The sequence below is a fragment of the Rattus norvegicus genome, chromosome 16 (genome assembly GCF_021556685.1).
Source record: "Rattus norvegicus strain SHRSP/BbbUtx chromosome 16, alternate assembly SHRSP_T2T, whole genome shotgun sequence".
NCBI classification, from domain to species: domain Eukaryota; kingdom Metazoa; phylum Chordata; class Mammalia; order Rodentia; family Muridae; genus Rattus; species Rattus norvegicus.
The window spans coordinates 52,871,709-52,892,278 of NC_141549.1; the positions used below are offsets into that span (position 1 = coordinate 52,871,709).

General features: G+C 44.8%; 2 protein-coding genes across 2 annotated transcripts in view; both read left to right on the forward strand.

Annotated features, from left to right (window-relative positions):
• Trappc11 (trafficking protein particle complex subunit 11) overlaps positions 1–9,150 on the forward strand; it is a 45,864-nt gene extending 36,714 nt beyond the window's left edge. The window contains exons 28-30 of one of the 2 annotated variants that reach the window (NM_001169115.1): positions 628–761; positions 3,012–3,179; positions 8,307–9,148. In NM_001169115.1, coding sequence (NP_001162586.1) covers positions 628–761; positions 3,012–3,179; positions 8,307–8,351 — 347 coding nt within the window. In that variant the 3' untranslated portion in view covers positions 8,352–9,148. Of the gene's footprint in view, positions 1–627; positions 762–3,011; positions 3,180–8,306 lie in introns of both variants that reach the window. The other variant, XM_087587866.1, reaches the window with a different exon arrangement.
• Erich1 (glutamate-rich 1) overlaps positions 1–20,570 on the forward strand; it is a gene marked incomplete at its 5' end in the record, with an annotated part of 52,793,804 nt that overhangs the window by 22,001,149 nt on the left and 30,772,085 nt on the right.

Genomic DNA, 20,570 nt, shown 5'->3' on the forward strand with positions numbered 1-20,570 from the left:
CCTCTCCCTTCCAAGTGCATGGCTTATAGGCGTGAGCTACTACATGCCTGGTCAATTTCTCCTCTCTTTGTCAAATAATTCTATCAAGAGAAACATTTCATTCAGCCCCAGTATGTCTATAATGCTTTAAATTAGCACAGTGCCTGCCTCCCACCTGCCACTTCCTGTGGTGCTTGTCTAAGCGGAGCTGCATGTGACAGAACAGCATCAGTGTGGCCTCTGCAAGGATGGTCACACGTGTACAAAGCATTCCATGTTTATATGTTAGCAAAAGTAAGTCTGCAGAGCTCCACTGAGGAAGGCACATCTGAAGGCGTGGGTGAGTGGAAATTTTACTAGTTTCAGTAAAATACAATGCTTGCTTGTTTAGGAATAGGTTAGGAACGGTGCTTGGTATTTTGGGAGATGGTTTGCAGGTTGTAAAGTTATTTGTAACAGTTCATCATGGCAGCCAGACTCCCTCTCTGTGTCAGTCACTTTCAGACGTAACTCCTCCTCTCCCAGTGAAGGACCTCGGACACAAAGCCCCGGCCTGTGTACCACTGTCTGTGTGTCTGTCTAATCCAAGCCCCTGTGATGAGCCAGCTTTCACTTACCTGAGAGAACCGTGCTCCTCTTCCTCCCTAGACCTGCCCTCGTTTGGACGAGTCAGAGAGTCGTTACCTGTCAGGTATCACCTACAGAATAAGACCGACTTGGTTCAAGATGTGGAAATTTCTGTGGAGCCCAGTGATGCCTTCATGTTCTCAGGCCTCAAACAGGTACAGGTCTTCTTTGCTGGTGCTGCATGTGTGACCAAAGGAGTGGGACCAAGAAGTGTTGAGCTGGGGTTCGGGTTTTGATAGTAGTAAGTTTTTAAGCCCTTTTAAAGATTAACTTCCTGCAGAGGTATGTTCCCACTTCACATCTTTGAGATCAGACAGGGGTTCTTACTCGTTATAAAGCACGGTTCACTGGCGACTGGACTATATTATAACAACATGCTAGAGTTCCTGAGAACTGTGGCCTCTTCTTTATTTGCCTTGTATCGGCCTGGAGCCTGGAACACAGCCATAACGAGGATAAAGCTTGCTTTTCTTCCCTGAAGACTTGTACAGGGTTTGCTCTTGTGTAGAATTTACGTTTCCCTGCTATGTTCAGGAGCCCTTTATCTCCTTGTTTGTTTGTTTATTTATTGCCTATTCAACCTTCCTTCCTTATTCAGTCAAATCAGATGGGACAGTGTGTCAGTTTTTAAAATGGAAAACTCTGTCAAAAACGTTCCTGAGGAGAGTCAGAATGCTAACAGACACCTCATGTTTGTCAGGAAATGCCTGTTATGAATAAGGAACAATTTTAATTACAGAACCTAATGTGTTTTAACACAAGTGTCTACTCTGAACAAATCAACCAGTTTGCTGTGCATATTCAGAATTCGGAGTTTATTGTTAGATGCACAGTAGAATTGTACATGAATTATGCAATATTGCTATGTACCATTATAAATTTATACACAGTGTACCATTATAAATTTATACACACTGTGTACCATTACAAACTTAGACACACTGTGTACCATTATAAATTTATACACACTGTGTACCATTATAAGCTTATACACACTGTGTACCATTATAAACTTATACACACTATGTACCATTATAAACTTAGACACACTGTGCACCATTATAAACATACTGTGTACCATTATAAACTAAGACACACTGTGCACCATTATAAACTTAGACACACTGTGTACCATTACAAACTTATACACACTGTGTACCATTATAAACTTATACACACTGTGTACCATTATAAACTTATATACACTATGTACCATTATAAACTTAGACACACTGTGCACCATTGTAAACATACTGTGTACCATTATAAACTTATACACACTGTGTACCATTATAAACTTAGACACACTGTGCACCATTATAAACATACTGTGTACCATTATAAACTTATACACACTGTGTACCATTATAAACTTATACACAGCTTAGCTTTAGTACATCCAAAGCCTGTGCTGTCTTGTCCCTGGCACAGTGTGTGCGCATACATGCGTGTTTCTCATTCATAAAGAGTGAGCTCTTTCCGGATATTGTCTTGATAAAACTTTATACTGTATGTCTTTCTAAAGTTTAATTTTACATATATATATATAGGTATGTATATGTACATATATATATAGTGTTAGGTGTTATACAGTTATTGTGTGTTAGGTGTTGTATAGTTAGTGTGTTAGGTGTTGTTTAGTTAGTGTGTTAGGTGTTTATAGTTAGTGTGTTAGGTGTTGTATAGTTACTGTGTTAGGTGTTACATAGTTAGTGTGTGTTAGGTGTTACATAGTTACTGTGTTAGGTGTTACATAGTTACTGTATTAGGTGTTATATAGGTGCTGGGTTAGGTGTTATATAGGTGCTGGGTTAGGTGTTGTACAGTTATTGTGTGTTAGGTGTTAGTTAGGAGTGTTGTGTACGTTTGCATCAGAGCGACTGTGGAGGTCAGAGGACCTTGTGTGGGATACAGTTCTCCCCTTTCATCATGTGGGACATGGAACTGAACTTAGGTTGTCAGCCTGGGCAGCAAAGATTTCCAACCCCTGCCTCTCCCCCAAGTTGTTTACCTTAATCTATAGTATGAAATCCCTAAAAGAAATAACCAAAATCGTGTAGTTTTTATTTGGATGAAAAATGCCTATAAAGAGACACAGGGTTTGGGTTTTGGTGAATTATTATATAGTATCTCGTGAAGATTGCGATATACTTGATCTAAGACAGAACCTGACTAGAGCTCTAAAAAGGCCAGGTCACCCTTCAAACTTCACAGAAACTGAGCGATGGCTCCTGTGTCATCAGGCACATTTCCATGTGTTGTAGAAGGTGGGCTAGAAGAGAGGGAGCTTGCACACTTCACCAGGAGGATTTGTCCTTCATAAACAATTGAGGGTAATGATGTAAGTGATGTGTGTTCATACAGGATGTGCGTCTGAATGTTTTTCTCTGGATTTTTATCACTAGATCCGATTACGTATTCTACCTGGCACCAAACAGGAGATGCTATATAATTTCTATCCTCTGATGGCTGGGTACCAACAGCTACCATCGCTCAACATCAACCTGCTGAGGTTTCCCAACTTCACCAACCAGCTGCTCAGACGCTTCATACCAACCAGCATTTTTGTGAAGGTAAGGTCTAGCCTTTTCCTGGCTTTTAAACTTAAAAACTTTTTAATCTTAAAAGCAGGCAGAAGCTTCACCGAGTCCAAGTGCAGGCTAGCAGTGGAGGCTAGCATTTGCTTTTATCACATGCACTGGTAATTCTCTTTACTTCTGTGCTACTATTTTATACAGTCTACTTCCAAAGATTGTCATTTCCGTAGATATTGGTTCACAACCTGTGGGTTGAGACCATCAGAAAACACCTACTTCTAATGGTCTTAGGAATCCCCAACCATACATTCATTTTTTTTTCTTTTTCTTTTCCTTTTTTTTAATTGGATATTTTATTTATTTACATTTCAAATGTTACCCCTTTCCCAGTTGGTTTCACCTCTGCAAACCCCCTATCCCATCTTCCCTTACCCTGCTTCTATGAGGGTGCTCCTCCACCCACCCATCTACTCCTGCCTTACCGTCCTAGCATTCCTCCACACTGTGGCATCGAGCCTTCACAGGCCCAAGGGCCTCCCCTCCCGATGCCAGATGAGGTCCCTGCAACTCCTTTGGTCCTTCCCCTAACTCCTCCGTTGGTGTCCCTGTGATCAGTCTGATGGCTGGTTTCAAGCATCCACATCTGTATTGGTGAGGCTCTGGCAGAGGCTCTCAGGAGACATCCATATCAGGCTCCTGTCAGCAAGCACTTTTTGACACCAGCAATAGTGACTGGATTTGGTGTCTGCCATGCATTCATCTTTGTTGCTACTTCATATCTGCTGTTTTGCTACTGAGCCATGTCTCAGTTCTTTTTTTTTTTTTTTTTTGGTTCTTTTTTTCGGAGCTGGGGACCGAACCCAGGGCCTTGCGCTTCCTAGGTAAGCGCTCTACCACTGAGCTAAATCCCCAGCCCCCATGTCTCAGTTCTTAAGACCATCAGCAGTAAGTGCTTTCCGGTGGTCTCAACCCACAGGATAGAACCACTGCCATAGACAGTGACTTGTCTTTGCGCTCTCCTTGGACTTGGTTTTCCTTAGACATAGTAAAGTGTGTTGTCATTTGTAGTTCATAACTGTTTTATCAGACAGATTAACTTTCTAAATAGCCTTATACTTTACTAATTCTTACCTCTTTAATATGGATTTAGATCTCTTCTGAAAAAAGGCCAGAAATTATATTCTGAATTAACATGTCAGTTTTATTTATTTTTTTTTTTCCGGAGCTGGGGACCGAACCCAGGGCCATGCGCTTCCTAGGCAAGCGCTCTACCACTGAGCTAAATCCCCAACCCCTAACATGTCAGTTTTAAACAGTCATTCATTCCAGTATCTGCCTTGGTTGCCGTGTGTGTGTGTGTGTGTGTGTGTGTGTGTGTGTGTGTGTGTTCATGCCTCCTGTTGGGAGGACAGATGCCCTTACACCTTCCTGTGTGTCTGTCTTAAGGTTTGGGGATCTTTTCTTTGTCAGAAATTGGTAGGCAACTAGTCTGTGCTAATGTCTCCACACTCCCCATTTTCTTGTCTAATTATAGACTTAATATACAATATTGCTTCACCTAGTGGATGATTTTACTAACATCCCAATCTCCAGTTTCTTACTGTACTTTAAATTATAAAAGGACATCTTGGCTTAAGAATGTAAGCAGTTTTGCATTCCTGAGAGCCAGGGTTTGATCCCCAGCACCAAAAACAATAATGGATCTCTTTATGTTAGAACTAGAATTTTTTTTTTTTTTTTTGGAGCTGAGCGCTCTACCACTGAGCTAAATCCCCAACCCCTAGAACTAGAATATTCTTACCTGGCCACATTTAAAGGCACCCACCTTGCCATTCTCATGCCCAGTGTTGCTTCAGACACTGGCAGTCATTATTCTGAGGAGAGGCTTGGGCTCATCAGCTCATCCCCTTCATTCCGTTATCTACCAGACCTAATCCTAATCAAGGCCATCTCAGTCTTTTGATTGCTTTCATGGTAAACCTTTGTGGTAACAGTTGTTTAAATTCACGAGGAAAGGTTCCAGGTAATAAGCGCAAGTTGTTTTTTTGTTTTTGTTTTTTTTTTAAGATTTATTTATTTATTTCATATACTTGGGTACACTGTCGCTGACTTCAGACACACCAGAAAAGGGCATCGGATCCCATTACAGATGGTTGTGAGCCACCATGTGGTTGCTGGGATTTGAACTCAGGACCTCTGGAAGAGCAGCCAGTGCTCCTAACCGCTGAGCCATCTCTCCAGCCCATAAGTGCAAGTTTTAATGTAATTAGCATGTCTTTTTCCAGCTGTCATAACAAACATGCTACCTTTGCAGTCAAGAGGGACCCCTGGACTCCTTGGGCAGCTCTGTCATCTGTTGGAGAACCTACAGTTCCACAGAGTATGCATCTTGAAATACAGTGAGTGCCATATGAGACAAAGTCTTTATGTGCAGCCAAGCTAGCCTCGAAGTCTCCATCCTTCTGCCTCAGCTTACCCAAGAGGCAGGATTATAGGCATACCACCGTGCCTACTCCTCACTTCTGTCAATTAAAGTAGCATGAGAGCTACCCTTTCCCACACACTGAATTATCACTTTCCTAGGTTTTAATCCTACTGCACCTTTATATATTTCTAGGCTGGTCAGTCTAGTTAGGTAAGTACTTGCCGCTTGAGATTAAATGACATTAAACTGAGAATTCTTAGTGTCTGAATTAACCACACTTCATGTGGTCAGAAGCTAAATACGGTCAGTCAGCTATTGAACACAGCTGTTCTAAAGCAGAGTTGTCACTGTTTTTCCTTGAGTACTTATTTATTTATTTATTTATTTATTTATTTATTTATTTATTTATTGGTTCTTTTTTTCGGAGCTGGGGACCGAACCCAGGGCCTTGCGCTTCCTAGGTAAGCGCTCTACCACTGAGCTAAATCCCCAGCCCCTCCTTGAGTACTTATAGCCAGGTATTTATGTACTGTGAATATAGTCTGAGGGTGTACCCTGTGTGCTTGACTAGCGGTAAATGGGGCCACCATTTTGTTCCTAAAATAGTTATCTTCATCAATACTAAACAGATAAGGAATAAAAGTCAGGGGTAGGAGCCTAGTCTTCAGTGTTCGGTTCCCACTGTAAATGTGAATATCATATGTTCACCAGTCTAAAGGCAGTGGCACCTGGAAGGGTGGGGCCCAAGAATGAGGCAGACTGAAGTCTCATGCAGTAGGTGACTTTATTCAGAGCATCAGACAGTTTATACTCTGAGAGTTAAGAAGAATCACCTCAGGCTGGAGAGGTGGCTAAGAGGTTAAGAGCACTGGCTACTCTTCCAGAGGTCCTTAGTTCAATTCCCAGCCAGCACATGTAATGAGATCTGGTGCCCTCTTCTGGTATGCAGGAATACATGTAGGCAGAACGCTGTGTACTGTGTACATAGTAAATTAGTAGTTAAAAAATAAAGAGTCACCTCAAACACAGCAGCATATAGACAAATAATAGTTGGAATGGCCAACCTGAGGTAAACCCAAACCTGTCCGCTACATCTGGGAGGGGCCCAAAAGCACTTTCCAGGAACAATTCATGCTTTTGAAGATACTGAGGTCTCAAGAGTATTGTCTTGTTTTCTTGAAGTTTCCTCAGAATTCTCCTTACTGACTCCATTCTTGGAGTGTATTTGACACCCACACATTCTACACGAATCTATAGGGTACACTCACCCACACCTGACTTGCAGATGTACACCTGCACACTCATCCACATGTACATATATTGACTGCTTTGGAGACCAGTGCTACCTCAGGAGAGTGAACGGCTTTGGATTATGGCATTGTTCCGGTCCATATTCTGAGAACTGTCCAATGCTTTCCCCTACAGAAGTTGACTGTTGAGTATCTGTGATAAAATCAGCACCTGAGGGACAGAGGCGGGTGGATTTAGTCTGTAGAGAGTTCAAGGGCATCCAGAGTTACACAGAGAGAACCTGTCTTTAAAAGAAGAAGTCTTTTACCCATTGGTTGACTCTAACGTGTTGCTAACCTATTGGGAATTTTACAGCTTAAATAGTTATATTCATCCTCAAAACTATAAATCAAAGCAAACAAAGCAGTTGTAATGCCGTGTGAGTCTGCGTGTATGTACTCATGCATTGGCATATCTGCGTGGAGGTCCAAGGTCAACCTTACAGTGTTTGTCAGGAGCTGTCCATCTGGCTTTTTGAGACAGGGTCTGTTACTGACCTGGAACTTGTCAGTGAGCCGTGCTGACTACCCAGCGAGCCCCAGGTATCTTCCTGCCTCTGCCTTCTTCCCATTGCTAGGATCACATGCCACCAGGCCCTGCTTTCCCCTTGACATCGAGGGGTCAAACCCTGATCTTCAGCTCTGTGGCATCTTCATTTGTTCTTAGCATTGACTGCTGTGGTACGGTTTATTGTCAGCATAGAAAAGGGAAAGCATTTGCTTTTATCCTTGAGCTATAGAAATGGAGATGATGGATGGATGGATGGATCAATGGATGGATGATGGATGAATGGATGGATGGATGGATGAATGGATAGATGATGGATGGATGATGGGTGGGTGGATGATAGATGATGGATAGATGATGGATGGATAGATGGATGGATTGATGGATAGATGACGGATGGATGGATGGATAGATGATAGATGATGGATGGATGGATGATGGATAGATGGGTGGGTGGGTGGATGATAGATAGATGATGGATAGATGATGGATGGATGGATAGATGGATGGATTGATGGATAGATGATGGATGGATGGATAGATGATAGATGATGGATGGATGGATGATGGATGGATGGGTGGGTGGGTGGATGGATATTTTGGAAGTCTATTGTAAGTCATATTTTCCCCAAATCAGAGATTAGGGGAATACCCAAAGGAACTTTGTGTCAGTTCAGGTCTTGAGACACAGGAGGACCCTGAGCTGGCATGGTCTGGTCAGCAGGCATTGGATGGAAGTAGCTCCCATTTTACACTCGGCTCTGAGGATCTGTGGGAGCAGGGGAAGCACAGGGCTAGGAGAGAGGTGCTGACTCAGGTGGATCTGCAGGTAGAAGTACATGGGCTGCTGCTATTTCAGTTTTGCAGAAATTCAAAAATGCTTTCAGTAATAGAGCTCTTATGACTCTTTTGTAATTCCACTTTGCTTTCTTGTTGTAAAGCCACAGGGTCGACTCTTGGAGGACACCTCCATCGCTGCTGCATGATGTCCAGGACCAGCTCTTGGTGTTCTTACGGAGGAGTCAAGAGAGTACCCGGGAGGTGTACTGTGACTGTAGCTTTGTTCGTGGTGAAAAGTTAATCCTGCCTGTTTTTTAATGGACATAATATCAGCTCTTCAGAGAACTCATGGTTAAAATATTGAGGAAATCAACTTCTCTAGTTTTACTAATAAAGTTTGAAATGTGTCAGTGTGATGTGAAAGGTGTCAGGTCATCATTGCTGTTAGAAGTCCTTTCATGGTTAGCACAATGTGCCTTGACATACAGCATCAGTAGAACAGAGACCAAGTGTGGCTGACAGAGGAGACACAACTCATCCGGGTCTGCCTGCAAGTGACCCACCCCATAAGTCCCCTGTGTGCTTAGCGCATACACAGCAAGTAGCACAGGTCTGGCTGAAGGACAGACCTTTAGGGGAGGGGCTTCATTAGAGCAGTTGAAAGGTGTAAGAGTTTTACTTACTGTTGGAAAGTTTCAGACTACGACCCACACATGCTTTTGTGTGCATCCTGAGAGGACCTGATGATAGGCTTAATTAGTAAACGAAAAGTCTGTGAGAATGAAACATTGGAGTGTTCAGTCCCATTACGTCACTTCCTAAGGGCGATCGATTTAGAATGACCTTTAAGTTCATGTAAATGGAAACAGATCATATGGTGAACATTTTCTTTGTAAAATATCTTAATTTAAAACTACATAATTTCTTGGAAATTTGTACTATGCAGACTGCGGGCATATTGTAAAAAGGAAATAGTGATGTAAATAAAATATGTTCTCTTTCACATCTGCTTGTAAATACCTTTGATTTCTTTTATGTGGTTCCATCTCAGTATATGAAAGAGCCTTTACCAAGAACACTTTGCAAGGTGACTGGAGAACACAGGACGGTCTCTCCGTGTTCCAGGACCTGCTCAGACAGTGTAAGGCTGTATGGGGGCATGAGTCCCTATGTCATGATCTCATCTGTGTGGCTGGCTGGCTAGCGACTGTTTGCTTCAGTGTATTGACTTTTCCCAAAGAGAAGCTGATGAGTCCTGTTCCATTAGGCTTGCTGTGAGGATGTCAGTTAACAGGTGAGGATGGCTTGACCCTGTCAGAACCAAGATCCATGCAGAGCTAGCTTGCCCTCCTGCTTTCTGTGGAATGCTGAGGATGGTGGTTACGTCCTACATTGTACACAACGTGATATGGAAGTGAGTATATACATGTATATAAACACACGTGCTTAATATAACCATAAACAGGTTCAGGAAATACCTACACTCTTCATTGGCCTATTTGTTTGCTTTTGTTTTGTTTTGATTCCTCATTGTAACCTGCCAAGTTGATCCTGTGACGTCTGGTGAGATGTAACTGGAAATTTGAAAACTTCAGATGAAGGTCTTTAAGGTCCCTGTGGACACCAGGGTACTTGGACATAATGCACAAACCATAAAGTCCCACATGTTGACACTGGCATTTTCAAATGTAAGATTTGTGCTCGTGCGTAAGCCAGGAGCAAGCCAGTAAGCCCCACTCCTCCCTGGCTTCTTTGTCAGCTCCTGCCTCCAGGTTCCTACCTTTGTGAGTTGCTGCTGATAGGTTAGTCTCTGCCAGTGAAATGAGCCAAGTCAAGCAGAATTAACACATATAAAGAAAGGCCAGTTAGTTCACTGGTCCCAAGGAGGACTCAGGGAAGTCATCCTAGCGAGGGAGACAGAAGGGAGGGGGAAGAAAAAGAGAGAAAGCATGCGTGCAGACAAAAGGAGAGAGATCAAAATATCTGCTTTTCATAGGGGAAAGTTTCTGGGGGAGGGGAAGTCCGGGGCGGAGGGAGGGGGTGTGCCTTGTAACTGGGGGGGTCAGAGGGCTGCCAGGGAGATGGGGGAGGCTGGAGGCCAGGTAGTACCAGGCTTTGGAATGTAAAACACGCACCTCCGATGTTTGTTCAGGGTCTGAATCCCAACGCCTGCCTGGGCTTCCCAGACTGGGTTTTAGGATACCTAAGCCTTGCCTCGACCGACCCACGCTGCTTTGGTCATGGAGTTTCGCAGTAGAATTTACAAGAAATGAGAAATTTCTTGGCTATGAGTGATAAATTTTTTTATCATGGAAAATTTTAAAAAATATGGAAATTTAAAAAAAAACTTGTTTATTTGGTAAAGCAGACAATGTTAATGCAGTTAAGATACCACACTAACATCAAGGCTACGATGAAGTGCACACCAGTCATTGTACACAGCCTCTCTAGGGTGACTTCCCTGAGTCCTCCTTGGGACCAGTGAACTAACTGGCCTTTCTTTGTATGTGTTAATTCTGATGACTTGGCTCATTTCACTGGCAGAGACTAACCTATCAGCAGCAACTCACAAAGGGAGGAACCCGGAGGCAGGAGCTGACAAAGAAGCCAGGGAGGAGTGGGGCTTACTGGCTTGCTCCTGCCTTACTCAGCCTGCTTTCTTGAACCCAGGACCACCAGCCCAGGGGTGGCCCCAATCACAATGGGCTTGGCCTTTGCACATTACTAATTAAGAAAATGCTCTACATTGGCTGTAGCCGGCTCATGGAGGCCTTTTCTCACTTGAAGTTCTATTCCCTCAAGTTGACATACGACTAATGAGCATCCGTTCCCAGCAGTACCTTCCTATAGCTCCCTCTCTTGACCTCAAAACCCAGAAAAAGCACCAACTGTCCAATTCTTAGTTTGAAAACTGCTTAATGATGAGTTATTTAAATTTTAATGATTGTAATTGTTGGCATTCCTTCTGGGCTCTGCCCAACAGTTAACTGGCAACAGCCACATAGGCCTGACTTGCTCTGAAAGGTACTGTTTGGTTCCTCCTCCATCTCTCTGCCCCTTTTCTCTCTCTGACTCTCCAAGCCCCCTCCGCTCTCCCTAACCCCTTTCCCCTTCTCTCCCCTCCCCCCTTTCTCTCCGTGTGTTGTTTCTGGCCGGCCTCTCTCTTCTCTTCTCTTCTCTTCTCTTCTCTTCTCTTCTCTTCTCTTCTCTTCTCTTCTCTTCTCTTCTCTTCTCTTCTCTGTCTCTCTCTCTGTCTCTCTCTCTGTCTCTCTCTCTGTCTCTCTCTCTGTCTCTCTCTCTGTCTCTCTCTCTGTCTCTCTCTCTGTCTCTCTCTCTTTCTCTCTCTCTGTCTCTCTGTCTCTCTCTTTTGTCTTTGACTCCCTTCTCAACTCTCCTTCCCATGCCCCCAAATAAACTCCATTCTGTTCTAGACCCTATGTAGCATGGCTGGTACCTCGGGGAAGGGAAGGGATGCCTCAGCACGGCTCGCAGGGACACCCCTCCCACCTCACCATAGCGCACTCGATAGAACATACCCTGACTTCTTTTTTTTTTTTTTGGTTCTTTTTTTCGGAGCTGGGGACCAAACCCAGGGCCTTGCGCTTCCTAGGCAAGCACTCTACCACTGAGCTAAATCCCCAACCCCCATACCCTGACTTCTTATAACTCATCAGTAATCTTCAGGAAACCGTTACCCAGAACATTAACGCATGGAGACTGTCAAACAAATGCAAATGTAGGCTTTTTCTCATCCTGTCGGTTTATTCGTGGCATGTGCTCCCTCCTGTGGGGCTGAATCTTCTCCACCGTGTGTGGCTGCTGACTGAATACCACAACCCTGGGCACAAGGATCATAAAGAAATTCAACCTTACTGTCACAGTATTCCAAAGTAGCGTTTTACTTAAAGATTAATCACTCTTAATCACTATTGGAAATTTCTAGAGTGCTTCCTAGCCATCTCTGTTTAGCAAACTGCCATCCTCAGACATTTACAAATTCACTAAATGAATGCAGAATCCCATTAGAACGAAAGAGAGAAAAAAATCTTATGTTCGCTTTCCCTCAAAGATCAGACTTGGGAACAACTTCCCCTTCTATTCAGTTTGCTTAAGCTGAGTTCAAAAGCCAGCTGACCTGGGGCTTTATGTCTCGTTTTTTTTTTGACACATTTCGCCCGAGGGAACGATCCACTCACAGGTGCCAAGTGTGCCTGCATTTCAGGGTCTATGTACCATGCAAACTACACCCTGAGCCATCCCTTGAGTTTTCTTGCCATGGTCACTGGAAGAATGCTAAGTTTACAGCAGCCTCAAGGTTGGTGCCCGTCTTTAGAGCACACCCTTGCCCAGGTGTTTCAGCATGCGGGACAAACTGCCTTGGTAGGGCTGCCCAAGACGTCCTAAAGTTGGACCGGACAGATGGCTCAGTGGTTAAGAGCACTGGCTGCTCTTCCACAGGACTTGTGTTGGGGTCCCAGCACCCACGTGGCAGCTCACAGGCATCTGTAATTCCTGCTTTAGGGTCTATGATGTCCTCTTCTGGCTTTGGGCAGAAATGGAGGAAGAACACCAGTACACACAAATGAATAAAAACTAAGATAAAAATATTACTAAGGTTGTGTACGCTACAGTGTGTGAGGTAGGGTGTACTTTTCTCTCTCAGCCTTAGAATAGCTGCAAATGAGGTGCCCATCTCCAGGCCTAACTCCTATAAAACCTTGCTCAGTGTGGCATATGGTTCTGTTTTAGAGACAGGTTCTCAGCTGTGGCTCTGGCTGCCTTGGAACTCGCCTTAAAGCCGAGGCTGGTGGTGAACCCACAGTGACTCTTAACTTCAACCTCCTGCTCAGTCCTAAATTGTTTTGAGTTAAATATGCATCTGATGACCAAAGGGTTATGCACTGTTTGAGTTGAAAACCAGCCTTAAGACTGTGGTAGTGAGTTTGTGCTTACTAATTGTGCTTTAGTGTTGTCAACTTCTTATGAGCCACTTTCTATGCTGGTTTCCAAGCCAAAGAGGAGGCTCCATTGTTCTGGCCAGTGGCCAGAAGGAGAGAATGCCAGTCTAGTGTGAGAACAAGACAGGCAAGCCGATGGGAGAGCTTTAAAGTACTTCCAAAACCAAAACCAAAAATTAGATATGGTGCCTCTCTTGCCAGCAACTTGGGAGGCGGAGGCAGGAGGATCACTGCAAGTGTGAGGTCAGCCTGGTCTACACAGACCTCTCCAAACAGGTCGGACTGTACAAAACCCAACAAAACAAAACAAGACCAAAAACATTTGTTAAGTTAAGGAGGTTGTAAAATATGGAAGAGGCTGTGAAGTGTTGTATGGGGCTCAGTAAACTAGTCAGATCCCTTTTGGGATGTGTTTGAAACTTTCCATAATAAAAATAAAAGTCAGCAGGCTGGACAGATGGCTCAGCGGTTAAGAGCACCGACGGCTCTTCCAGAGGTCCTGAGTTCAATTCCCAGCAACCACATGGTGGCTCACAACCATCTGTAATGAGATCTGATGCCCTCTTCTGGTGTGTCTGAAGACAGTGACAGTGTACTCATAGATAACGAATAAATAAGTCTTTAAAAAACTAAAAAAAAAAAAAAAGTCAGGAAGGAGGCCCAGGGCAGAGTGAGGAGGCAGCGGAGGGGCGGGGTGTGACGGGAGGTGTTTAGTCTTGATGTTCATAAGAAAAATATTCAACGTTTTTGTTATATGAAAGTGCATCTCCATCATCCATGGACAGATGGTAACATGCAAACTGAGGTTTGGAGCGCATATAAAGGTGTGTAAAATAAACAGAGCAAAGAAGATCGTTCCAGAGGATGAGAAGGATGCATGCATCCACCCTTGGCAGCACCAAGGCATGCAAGGGCTTCCCTGCAGGCTGCTCCTCTATGATGAGAGCCAGGGTTTCCTCCCAGAGATTCTCCGATGAGCCAGCTGGGCAGAGAAGCTGACACTCACCTAAAACCCAAAGCTCAGGCGGCCTTTGTGTCCCCCACCCTCACCTGCACCCACCCTCCCACCATGTCCCCCAACACCACAGCCAGAGGGCAAGGCTTTTCTTTTGGGTCAAGATTTGTGTAGCTTGAAGTAAGAAAGGAGCTTGTGTAGTTTGAAGAATATATGATCTTGGTTGATCACTGAGTGGACGAAAAGACTGGATCCACAGGCATCCCTAACAGGAAAAAAAAGTCAAGAAACCCACTGTTAGGTGAAGAGTTTAAGTATCATTGTTGGTATTCTGTCTAAGCTCCACCCCCACAGCTACCTGGGAACAGCCAGGTATGCTCCGCCCCACAGTTGCCTAGCAACAGCCATCTGTGCCTGACTATATAAGGGGCTGCTTGCCCCTCCCCCCACGTGCCCCGTCTGGCCTTTCCTCTCCTCTCCTCCTCTTCTCTCACTAAACCTCTCCACGTGGAACCATGTTGGCTTGGTGTGTTCTGTCCTATCCTGGAACCGAGATTTAACCCCCAACAGTCACCACAGCTGCTTTGACTTGTTTGGGTTTTTTGTTTGTTTGTTTTCTGTTTTTAAATCAGATAGCTGGTGGTGTGGTGTGTGTTTGGGACCGAGGCTCATGAGGTAGTTTAAACTGGCCTGGAACTTGCTACATAGTGTCCAGACCTGCCTCCACCTGCCTGGTGTTGGGATTACCATTGGATGGCCAGACTACATTTATGATATTTTTCTCCTTTAGATACTTTTTATTTTACTTTAAGTTTCTCTAAATACACTTGTAGTCAGCTTCAGTCATTAATGTCATTTATTTTATCCATCCCCTTATTAAATCACTTCACTTATAAATATTTCAATCTCACCATGTATTATTATATGTAATGATTCAGTAATCCCTTGAAATTGTCTAATACACAATATACACGCAGTCTTCCCTGATTGATGGAGCTGTGTTTACAGCTAGCTTTGGTAAATCAAGAGCACATTGAGTTCAGTCAGACTTAGCTGTCCGTGGCCTGACACTCCTCTTACCTTAGTCCTTTGTAGTCCTTGTTGGCTTGGTCATCCAGTGGCTCAACACTCCCACCACCCTAAAAGCATCCGGTTGAAGAAATGGAGTCGCTTGTATATCACTCAACGTTGTGGATTTGACTAGTTAGATCTCCAGGATGTTAATATCACAGGTTTCTTTACCTTCATATTTCCAGTGGACTAGGAAAGCTCCAAGTTTGTAAGTCTAATGTGGTTAGTAACCCCTGAAATCCTAGCACTTGGGAAGTGGGGGCGGGGTGATGGTAAGTTTAAAGTCATCCTTGGCTACAGAACCAGGCCAAGGCCAGCCTGGACTACATGAGACCCTGTACCCCTCGCCCCCCCAAAAAAACCAAACCAAAACAAAAACATTTTCTTAAGCTCAACTAGAACTCTATATAGAAATTTTTTTCTCCTTCAATTACTAAATATAGTCACTTGTCTTGAAATACATTTCCTATGAGAGACAAGTTTTCTCTGTTATTTCAGGAGAGAGAGAGAGAGAGAGAGAGAGAGAGAGAGAGAGAGAGAGAGAGAGAGAGAGAGAGAATATTGGTGTTCATGTGATCTCCGAAACTATTAAAAGCTTTGAGCTGGGTTTGGCACTTGCCTTGAATTCCACCGCTTGGGAGAGATCTCTGTGAGTTCAAGGCTAGCCTGGTCTACACTGAGTGCCATACCAGCCAAGGCTACATAGTGAGAAACTGTCTCTTCAAAGAAAAAAGAAAGGTATTTCAGCTTCTGTGGCACACATTCTTTTATTCTGTGAAACAGTATCAGAAGCAAGCGGCTTGGACTGGCTGTGGTGGCTTTCTGACGTTTTGGATGTGAGCTCTAACACTCTTCAGTTTCTTCCTCTTTGAATAGTTTCCAAGGACTCTTCAGCTGTGGCAGTAGAATCAAGACAGCTACGAACACAACCCTTTATTAATTGCACACCTAGAGTCAATATTAACCGGCGCTGTTCCAAGGACAACCTTGAGAAATGGGCGCAGGACCTGGCACTGTGGGGAGGTTACATGCAAAAGCATTTTTGCATTCATCTCTCAGGAACGAAACTTGTGCCACACACAACCACATGCAGACTGCTACCTGCAGTTTTATTTTGGGCGTAACTGCTCCTCTGGTGCATACTGTAGTTCCAGTCCCCTTTGCCCAAGTGTGGGGGTTGAGAAGAGCATTTTAAGTGTTTGCTTCCTTTCCACTCATTGAAAATTAAGCTGGAGTGGTTTTTTTCTTTTTCTTCTTTTTTCCTTTTTTTGACGGAAGTTTGCTACGACGCCCCCCACTAACAAATAACAAACAGTGAGTCTCCCTATGCAGACTGGGGTGGAGTGACTGGTTCCAAGTCCAATGGCGCATAACGAAATTTCCAAAGTGGTCAGACGAGCTGGGTGAGTTTAGGACAATGAGCTTTTATGTGTAAAAATGGGACCCCAGCTGTGACAGGCTGAGAAAGTTTTCTTGTACTCTGGTGTGCCTGGGGCCCGGGGGTTGCTGCAGAAACTGAAGCATGCCCAGTGAATGGGTTACCTGCTGTGTATCGCCGGGAGTTCACTGTATCCCCAGCCACAAGTCAAACCTGCAAGGCCGAAGCCTGAACTCTGGGATAGTGGGGGGCACCAGGAAGGAGGTGGAGTGAAACAGCATCCCTACGGGATGTCCTGGGCCCCTTGAGAAAACCATCCATCCGTGGGGAAGCTGCCGGTACTGCCTCCACTTGCAAGTTGGTATGGTAACCTACTTGAATGTGCCCGGCAAGCACTAGAGACGCTTGCATTTGGGAGTCAATACTACAAAATGTCTTGCAGGGGTTTTGCCAAGCTGCCTAAAGAGATTTGGATTTAGAAAGTCCTCCGAAATGCTTGAACCCTAAGAGGTCAGCCCTCGTGGGGGTGCCCTCTTGGAATTCTCAGTGTTGGTATTCTGTCTAAGCTCTACCCCCACAGCTACCTGGCAGCGGCCAGGTATGCTCCGCCCACAGTTGCCTAGCAACAGCCAGCTGTGCCTGGCTATACAAGGGGCTGCTTGACCCTTCCTCTTCCTCTTACCCTCTCTTACCCCTTCTTACTCTTTGTTCTTCTCTGTTCTTGTCCCCTTCCCACATGCCCATGGCCGGCCGCCTTTCCTCTCCTCTCCTCTTGTCTCTCATTAAACCTCTCCACGTGGAGCCATGTTGTCTGGGTGTGTTCTGTCCCGGCATGGGTCGAGATTCGAAACCCTAACACTTAGAGTTACTGATAAAAGAGTTGAAGAATGGACTCAAATGACAGTTCAGGACATTTTTCTTTTATGAGATTTAAAAGAAAAACAAAAATGAACCCAGAGGAGAATGGAGGGAGAAGGAAAAAACTATTCATTTAGGCTGCCAGGATGGGACAGACGTACAGCACAATCACATGAAGAGAAAGAGTAAAGAAGCCTAACATGTTGGGGAAACTTAAAGCATTAAAGAAAGTTCATTTAGAAACGAGAAAGGGTATGCTTTTTATTTTGTTTTTAAGACGGGGTCTATAGAAGTCTTGGCTACCTGGAATTTTCTGTGTAGACCAGACTGGTCTCGAACTCATGGAGATTCACTTGCCTCTGAGGGTGAGCCTCCACACCTGACATTTTTTATGTGAGTCCTTGTGCTTGCAAAGCAAGCGTTTTTTCCTGACTAAGCCATCTCACCACACTTACGGAGGCCCTCCAAGAGCAGGACGCGAAGTACAAAGGACTCAAGCACACCCTTTATTCTGTTGCCAGCCGTGTGTGAATTTGAGACTATGGCACACATAATGTGCCTTAAAGATACCGGTGATTGCTGTCAAGACATGAATCTTCTTGGGCAGACAGACATGTTCCTCTGCAATTCAGACCCCACAAGCTGACTAATCCTACTTCCCTTTACAGCAATCCTCCTGTCACCAAGCTATGTCCTGCCCACCCTTGAATAGAAGGGCATGTCCTGGGAGGATCGTTTAAAGAGGAGGAAGTGCAGCGCAGGTGATGTCAACTGTCTGCGTCTTAGAAACCTCTTCAGCATGTTCCTCAACCGTGTTAGGAACGGAATCACGTGTGCCCAAAGCCTGAAGCACAGGGGCGGTTGTCAATAGCGGTCCTGACCAGGAAACTCACGCTTCTTCCTTCGCTCTCCCTTTGCTGGCATCTTCAGAACTCCTCGGTGTGAGGATTGTATTTCCTGCCTTTGGAGCCTGTCTCATCTCCTCTGTTGCTGTGAGAAACAGCTGAGTGGCCAGCTGCATGCGCATGCGTGCGCGCGCACAAGGCTACGCACCACGTCAGACACATCACGTTGACTCTCTGAACTGGTGGTGAAGGTCCCGGCTGGACAAAAGTTGACTCAACTGCCTCTGAGCCACACCTATGTACACTATCGAGTCCAGGTTATAATCTCTCTGTCTCAGTGAAAGCTACCTGCAAGCTTTTGCGCTCTCATTTTCTCTTCCACAAACAATAAAGTGCACGTAAATTTTCTCAGTGAAAACAACGCAGAAGGCTGGGATGTCAGAGGTACCTGGAGCTCTGGGGACTACACCAAGCGCCAATCACTCCTCTGCGGGCTGGAGAAGGACGGCTAATTGACAGCACACACTAAGTGCTGCACACGCAGACTGTGTGTCATAGCACACTACGAACACACTCCTGAGAGCTGCCTCGGCTCAAACCCCTAACTAGCCCACACATCCAAGGACTTGGCTTGGCGTCAGCTGGAAAGTGACATATTGGGCTCAATGACGCCAACATGGTTTCGAACCCTAAGAGGTTCTCTCCCTGCTCACATTCCACTGGGTTGTCATGGTGTTGTTGGCATTGCTGATGTTCCCGGGCACACACACAGCACTGCTCTTCTGACTGGCACAGCTCTCTTATGGCAGTCAGAACTCCAGGAAACCTCAGGAGACCCACACTTGCTGGCCAGGCTCCCATAGCCAAGCTTGAAGGTGGGCAAGGAGACATTGGCGATGCTGTCTGGGAATCAGGCTTCCTGAGGTCTCCCTGAAGAACCCCACTGAGAAAGTAAATGAGGAATGTAGGGCCCCTGGAGCCAGAGAATTAGTGCAGTGAAAAGCTCTTGTTCTTGCAAAGGACCCAGGTTTGATTCCCGGCATCCACGGCATCCACGTAACGGCTGACAGCCATCTGCAACTCCAATCTCAGGGAACCGGATGCCCTCTTCTGATCTTTGAGGGCACAAGGCACTTGTGTGGTGCACATAGACATACACATACAAAACCTATACACCCATACACATAAAACAATACAATAAATAAATCTTCAAAACAAAACAAAACAAAACAAACAAACAAAAAAAAACCAACCCAGGACCTGAGTCACCTTCCATCAGCAGCTGGGGAGACATGATAAGTTCTTTCTTCCTTCTCCACTTGGACTCTTTTAAGAAAGGAGGGGGGGTCAGTTGGAGAGGGGGAGAGGCATACAGAAGAAGCAGATAAAATACAGAAGGAAGATAAAATAATAGGGTCTGAAAAAAGTTATGAGGAATCCTATTAACTATTTAAAGTATCTACAATACACAAGTTGATATATAAGTATGCATATATAACTTGTCCTTATGCCCCAGGTAAGTGTAGTCTTCCCCTTTAGTCAAGGAAAAATCTCTGTAACAGAGGAAGACCATGACACAAACCCATAGCCACCGAGGTGCAGAGTTGTGGAGCCCAGCGCCAGTTAACACTGTACAGAACAGCTCCTGTGTTACGGCTCAGGGACCATTGCAGAGAGAGACCACTGCAGAGAGTCAGAGCCAGAGGAACAGGGGCTTTGCTGTGGGATGGTGTCTCATAGGAACGTCAGAAGCTACATGCGTGATGTCTCACCAACATGGCGGCCTAAAGCTCATGAGGCCGCAACACTGCACAGGCAATTTCGGAATGTGGAGAGCTGGAGAAACATGCATGCACGCATGCAGAATTTAATGAAAAGAGGCGATGGGTTTGAAAGCGAGGAAGGGGATATGGGAGGTGGAGGGAAGGAAGGGGAAGAGAGAAGCGATGAAATTATATTAAAATCCAAAAAAAATTAAAGAAAAAAAGAAATGCAAGGAGTTAGCTGTGCTTTGAGCAGCTCAGAGATGTACAAATATTTGCCCTTTTTTCCCTCCCTACTGGTACCACCCAGAATCACTCACTCCAGAAAGTATTAATGTACTTGCTTTGACATTATTTCTGGTTTTCAGACCTGGGCTAGGAAAGGCTTATTCCAAAATACCTAGAACTCTTTTCTCAACTTAAAAGCTTGTAAAAGTTCTCTCCCCTCCTCCCTCCCACCCTCTCTCTTTTTCCTTTCTCCCTCTCCCTCCCCCTCACCCCCTTTTAAATGTGTATTAGCATTTTGCTTGCCCACACATCTGTCTCTGCACCACTTGTATTACCGGCCTCATGGAAGCCAGATACTTGCTTACCCGC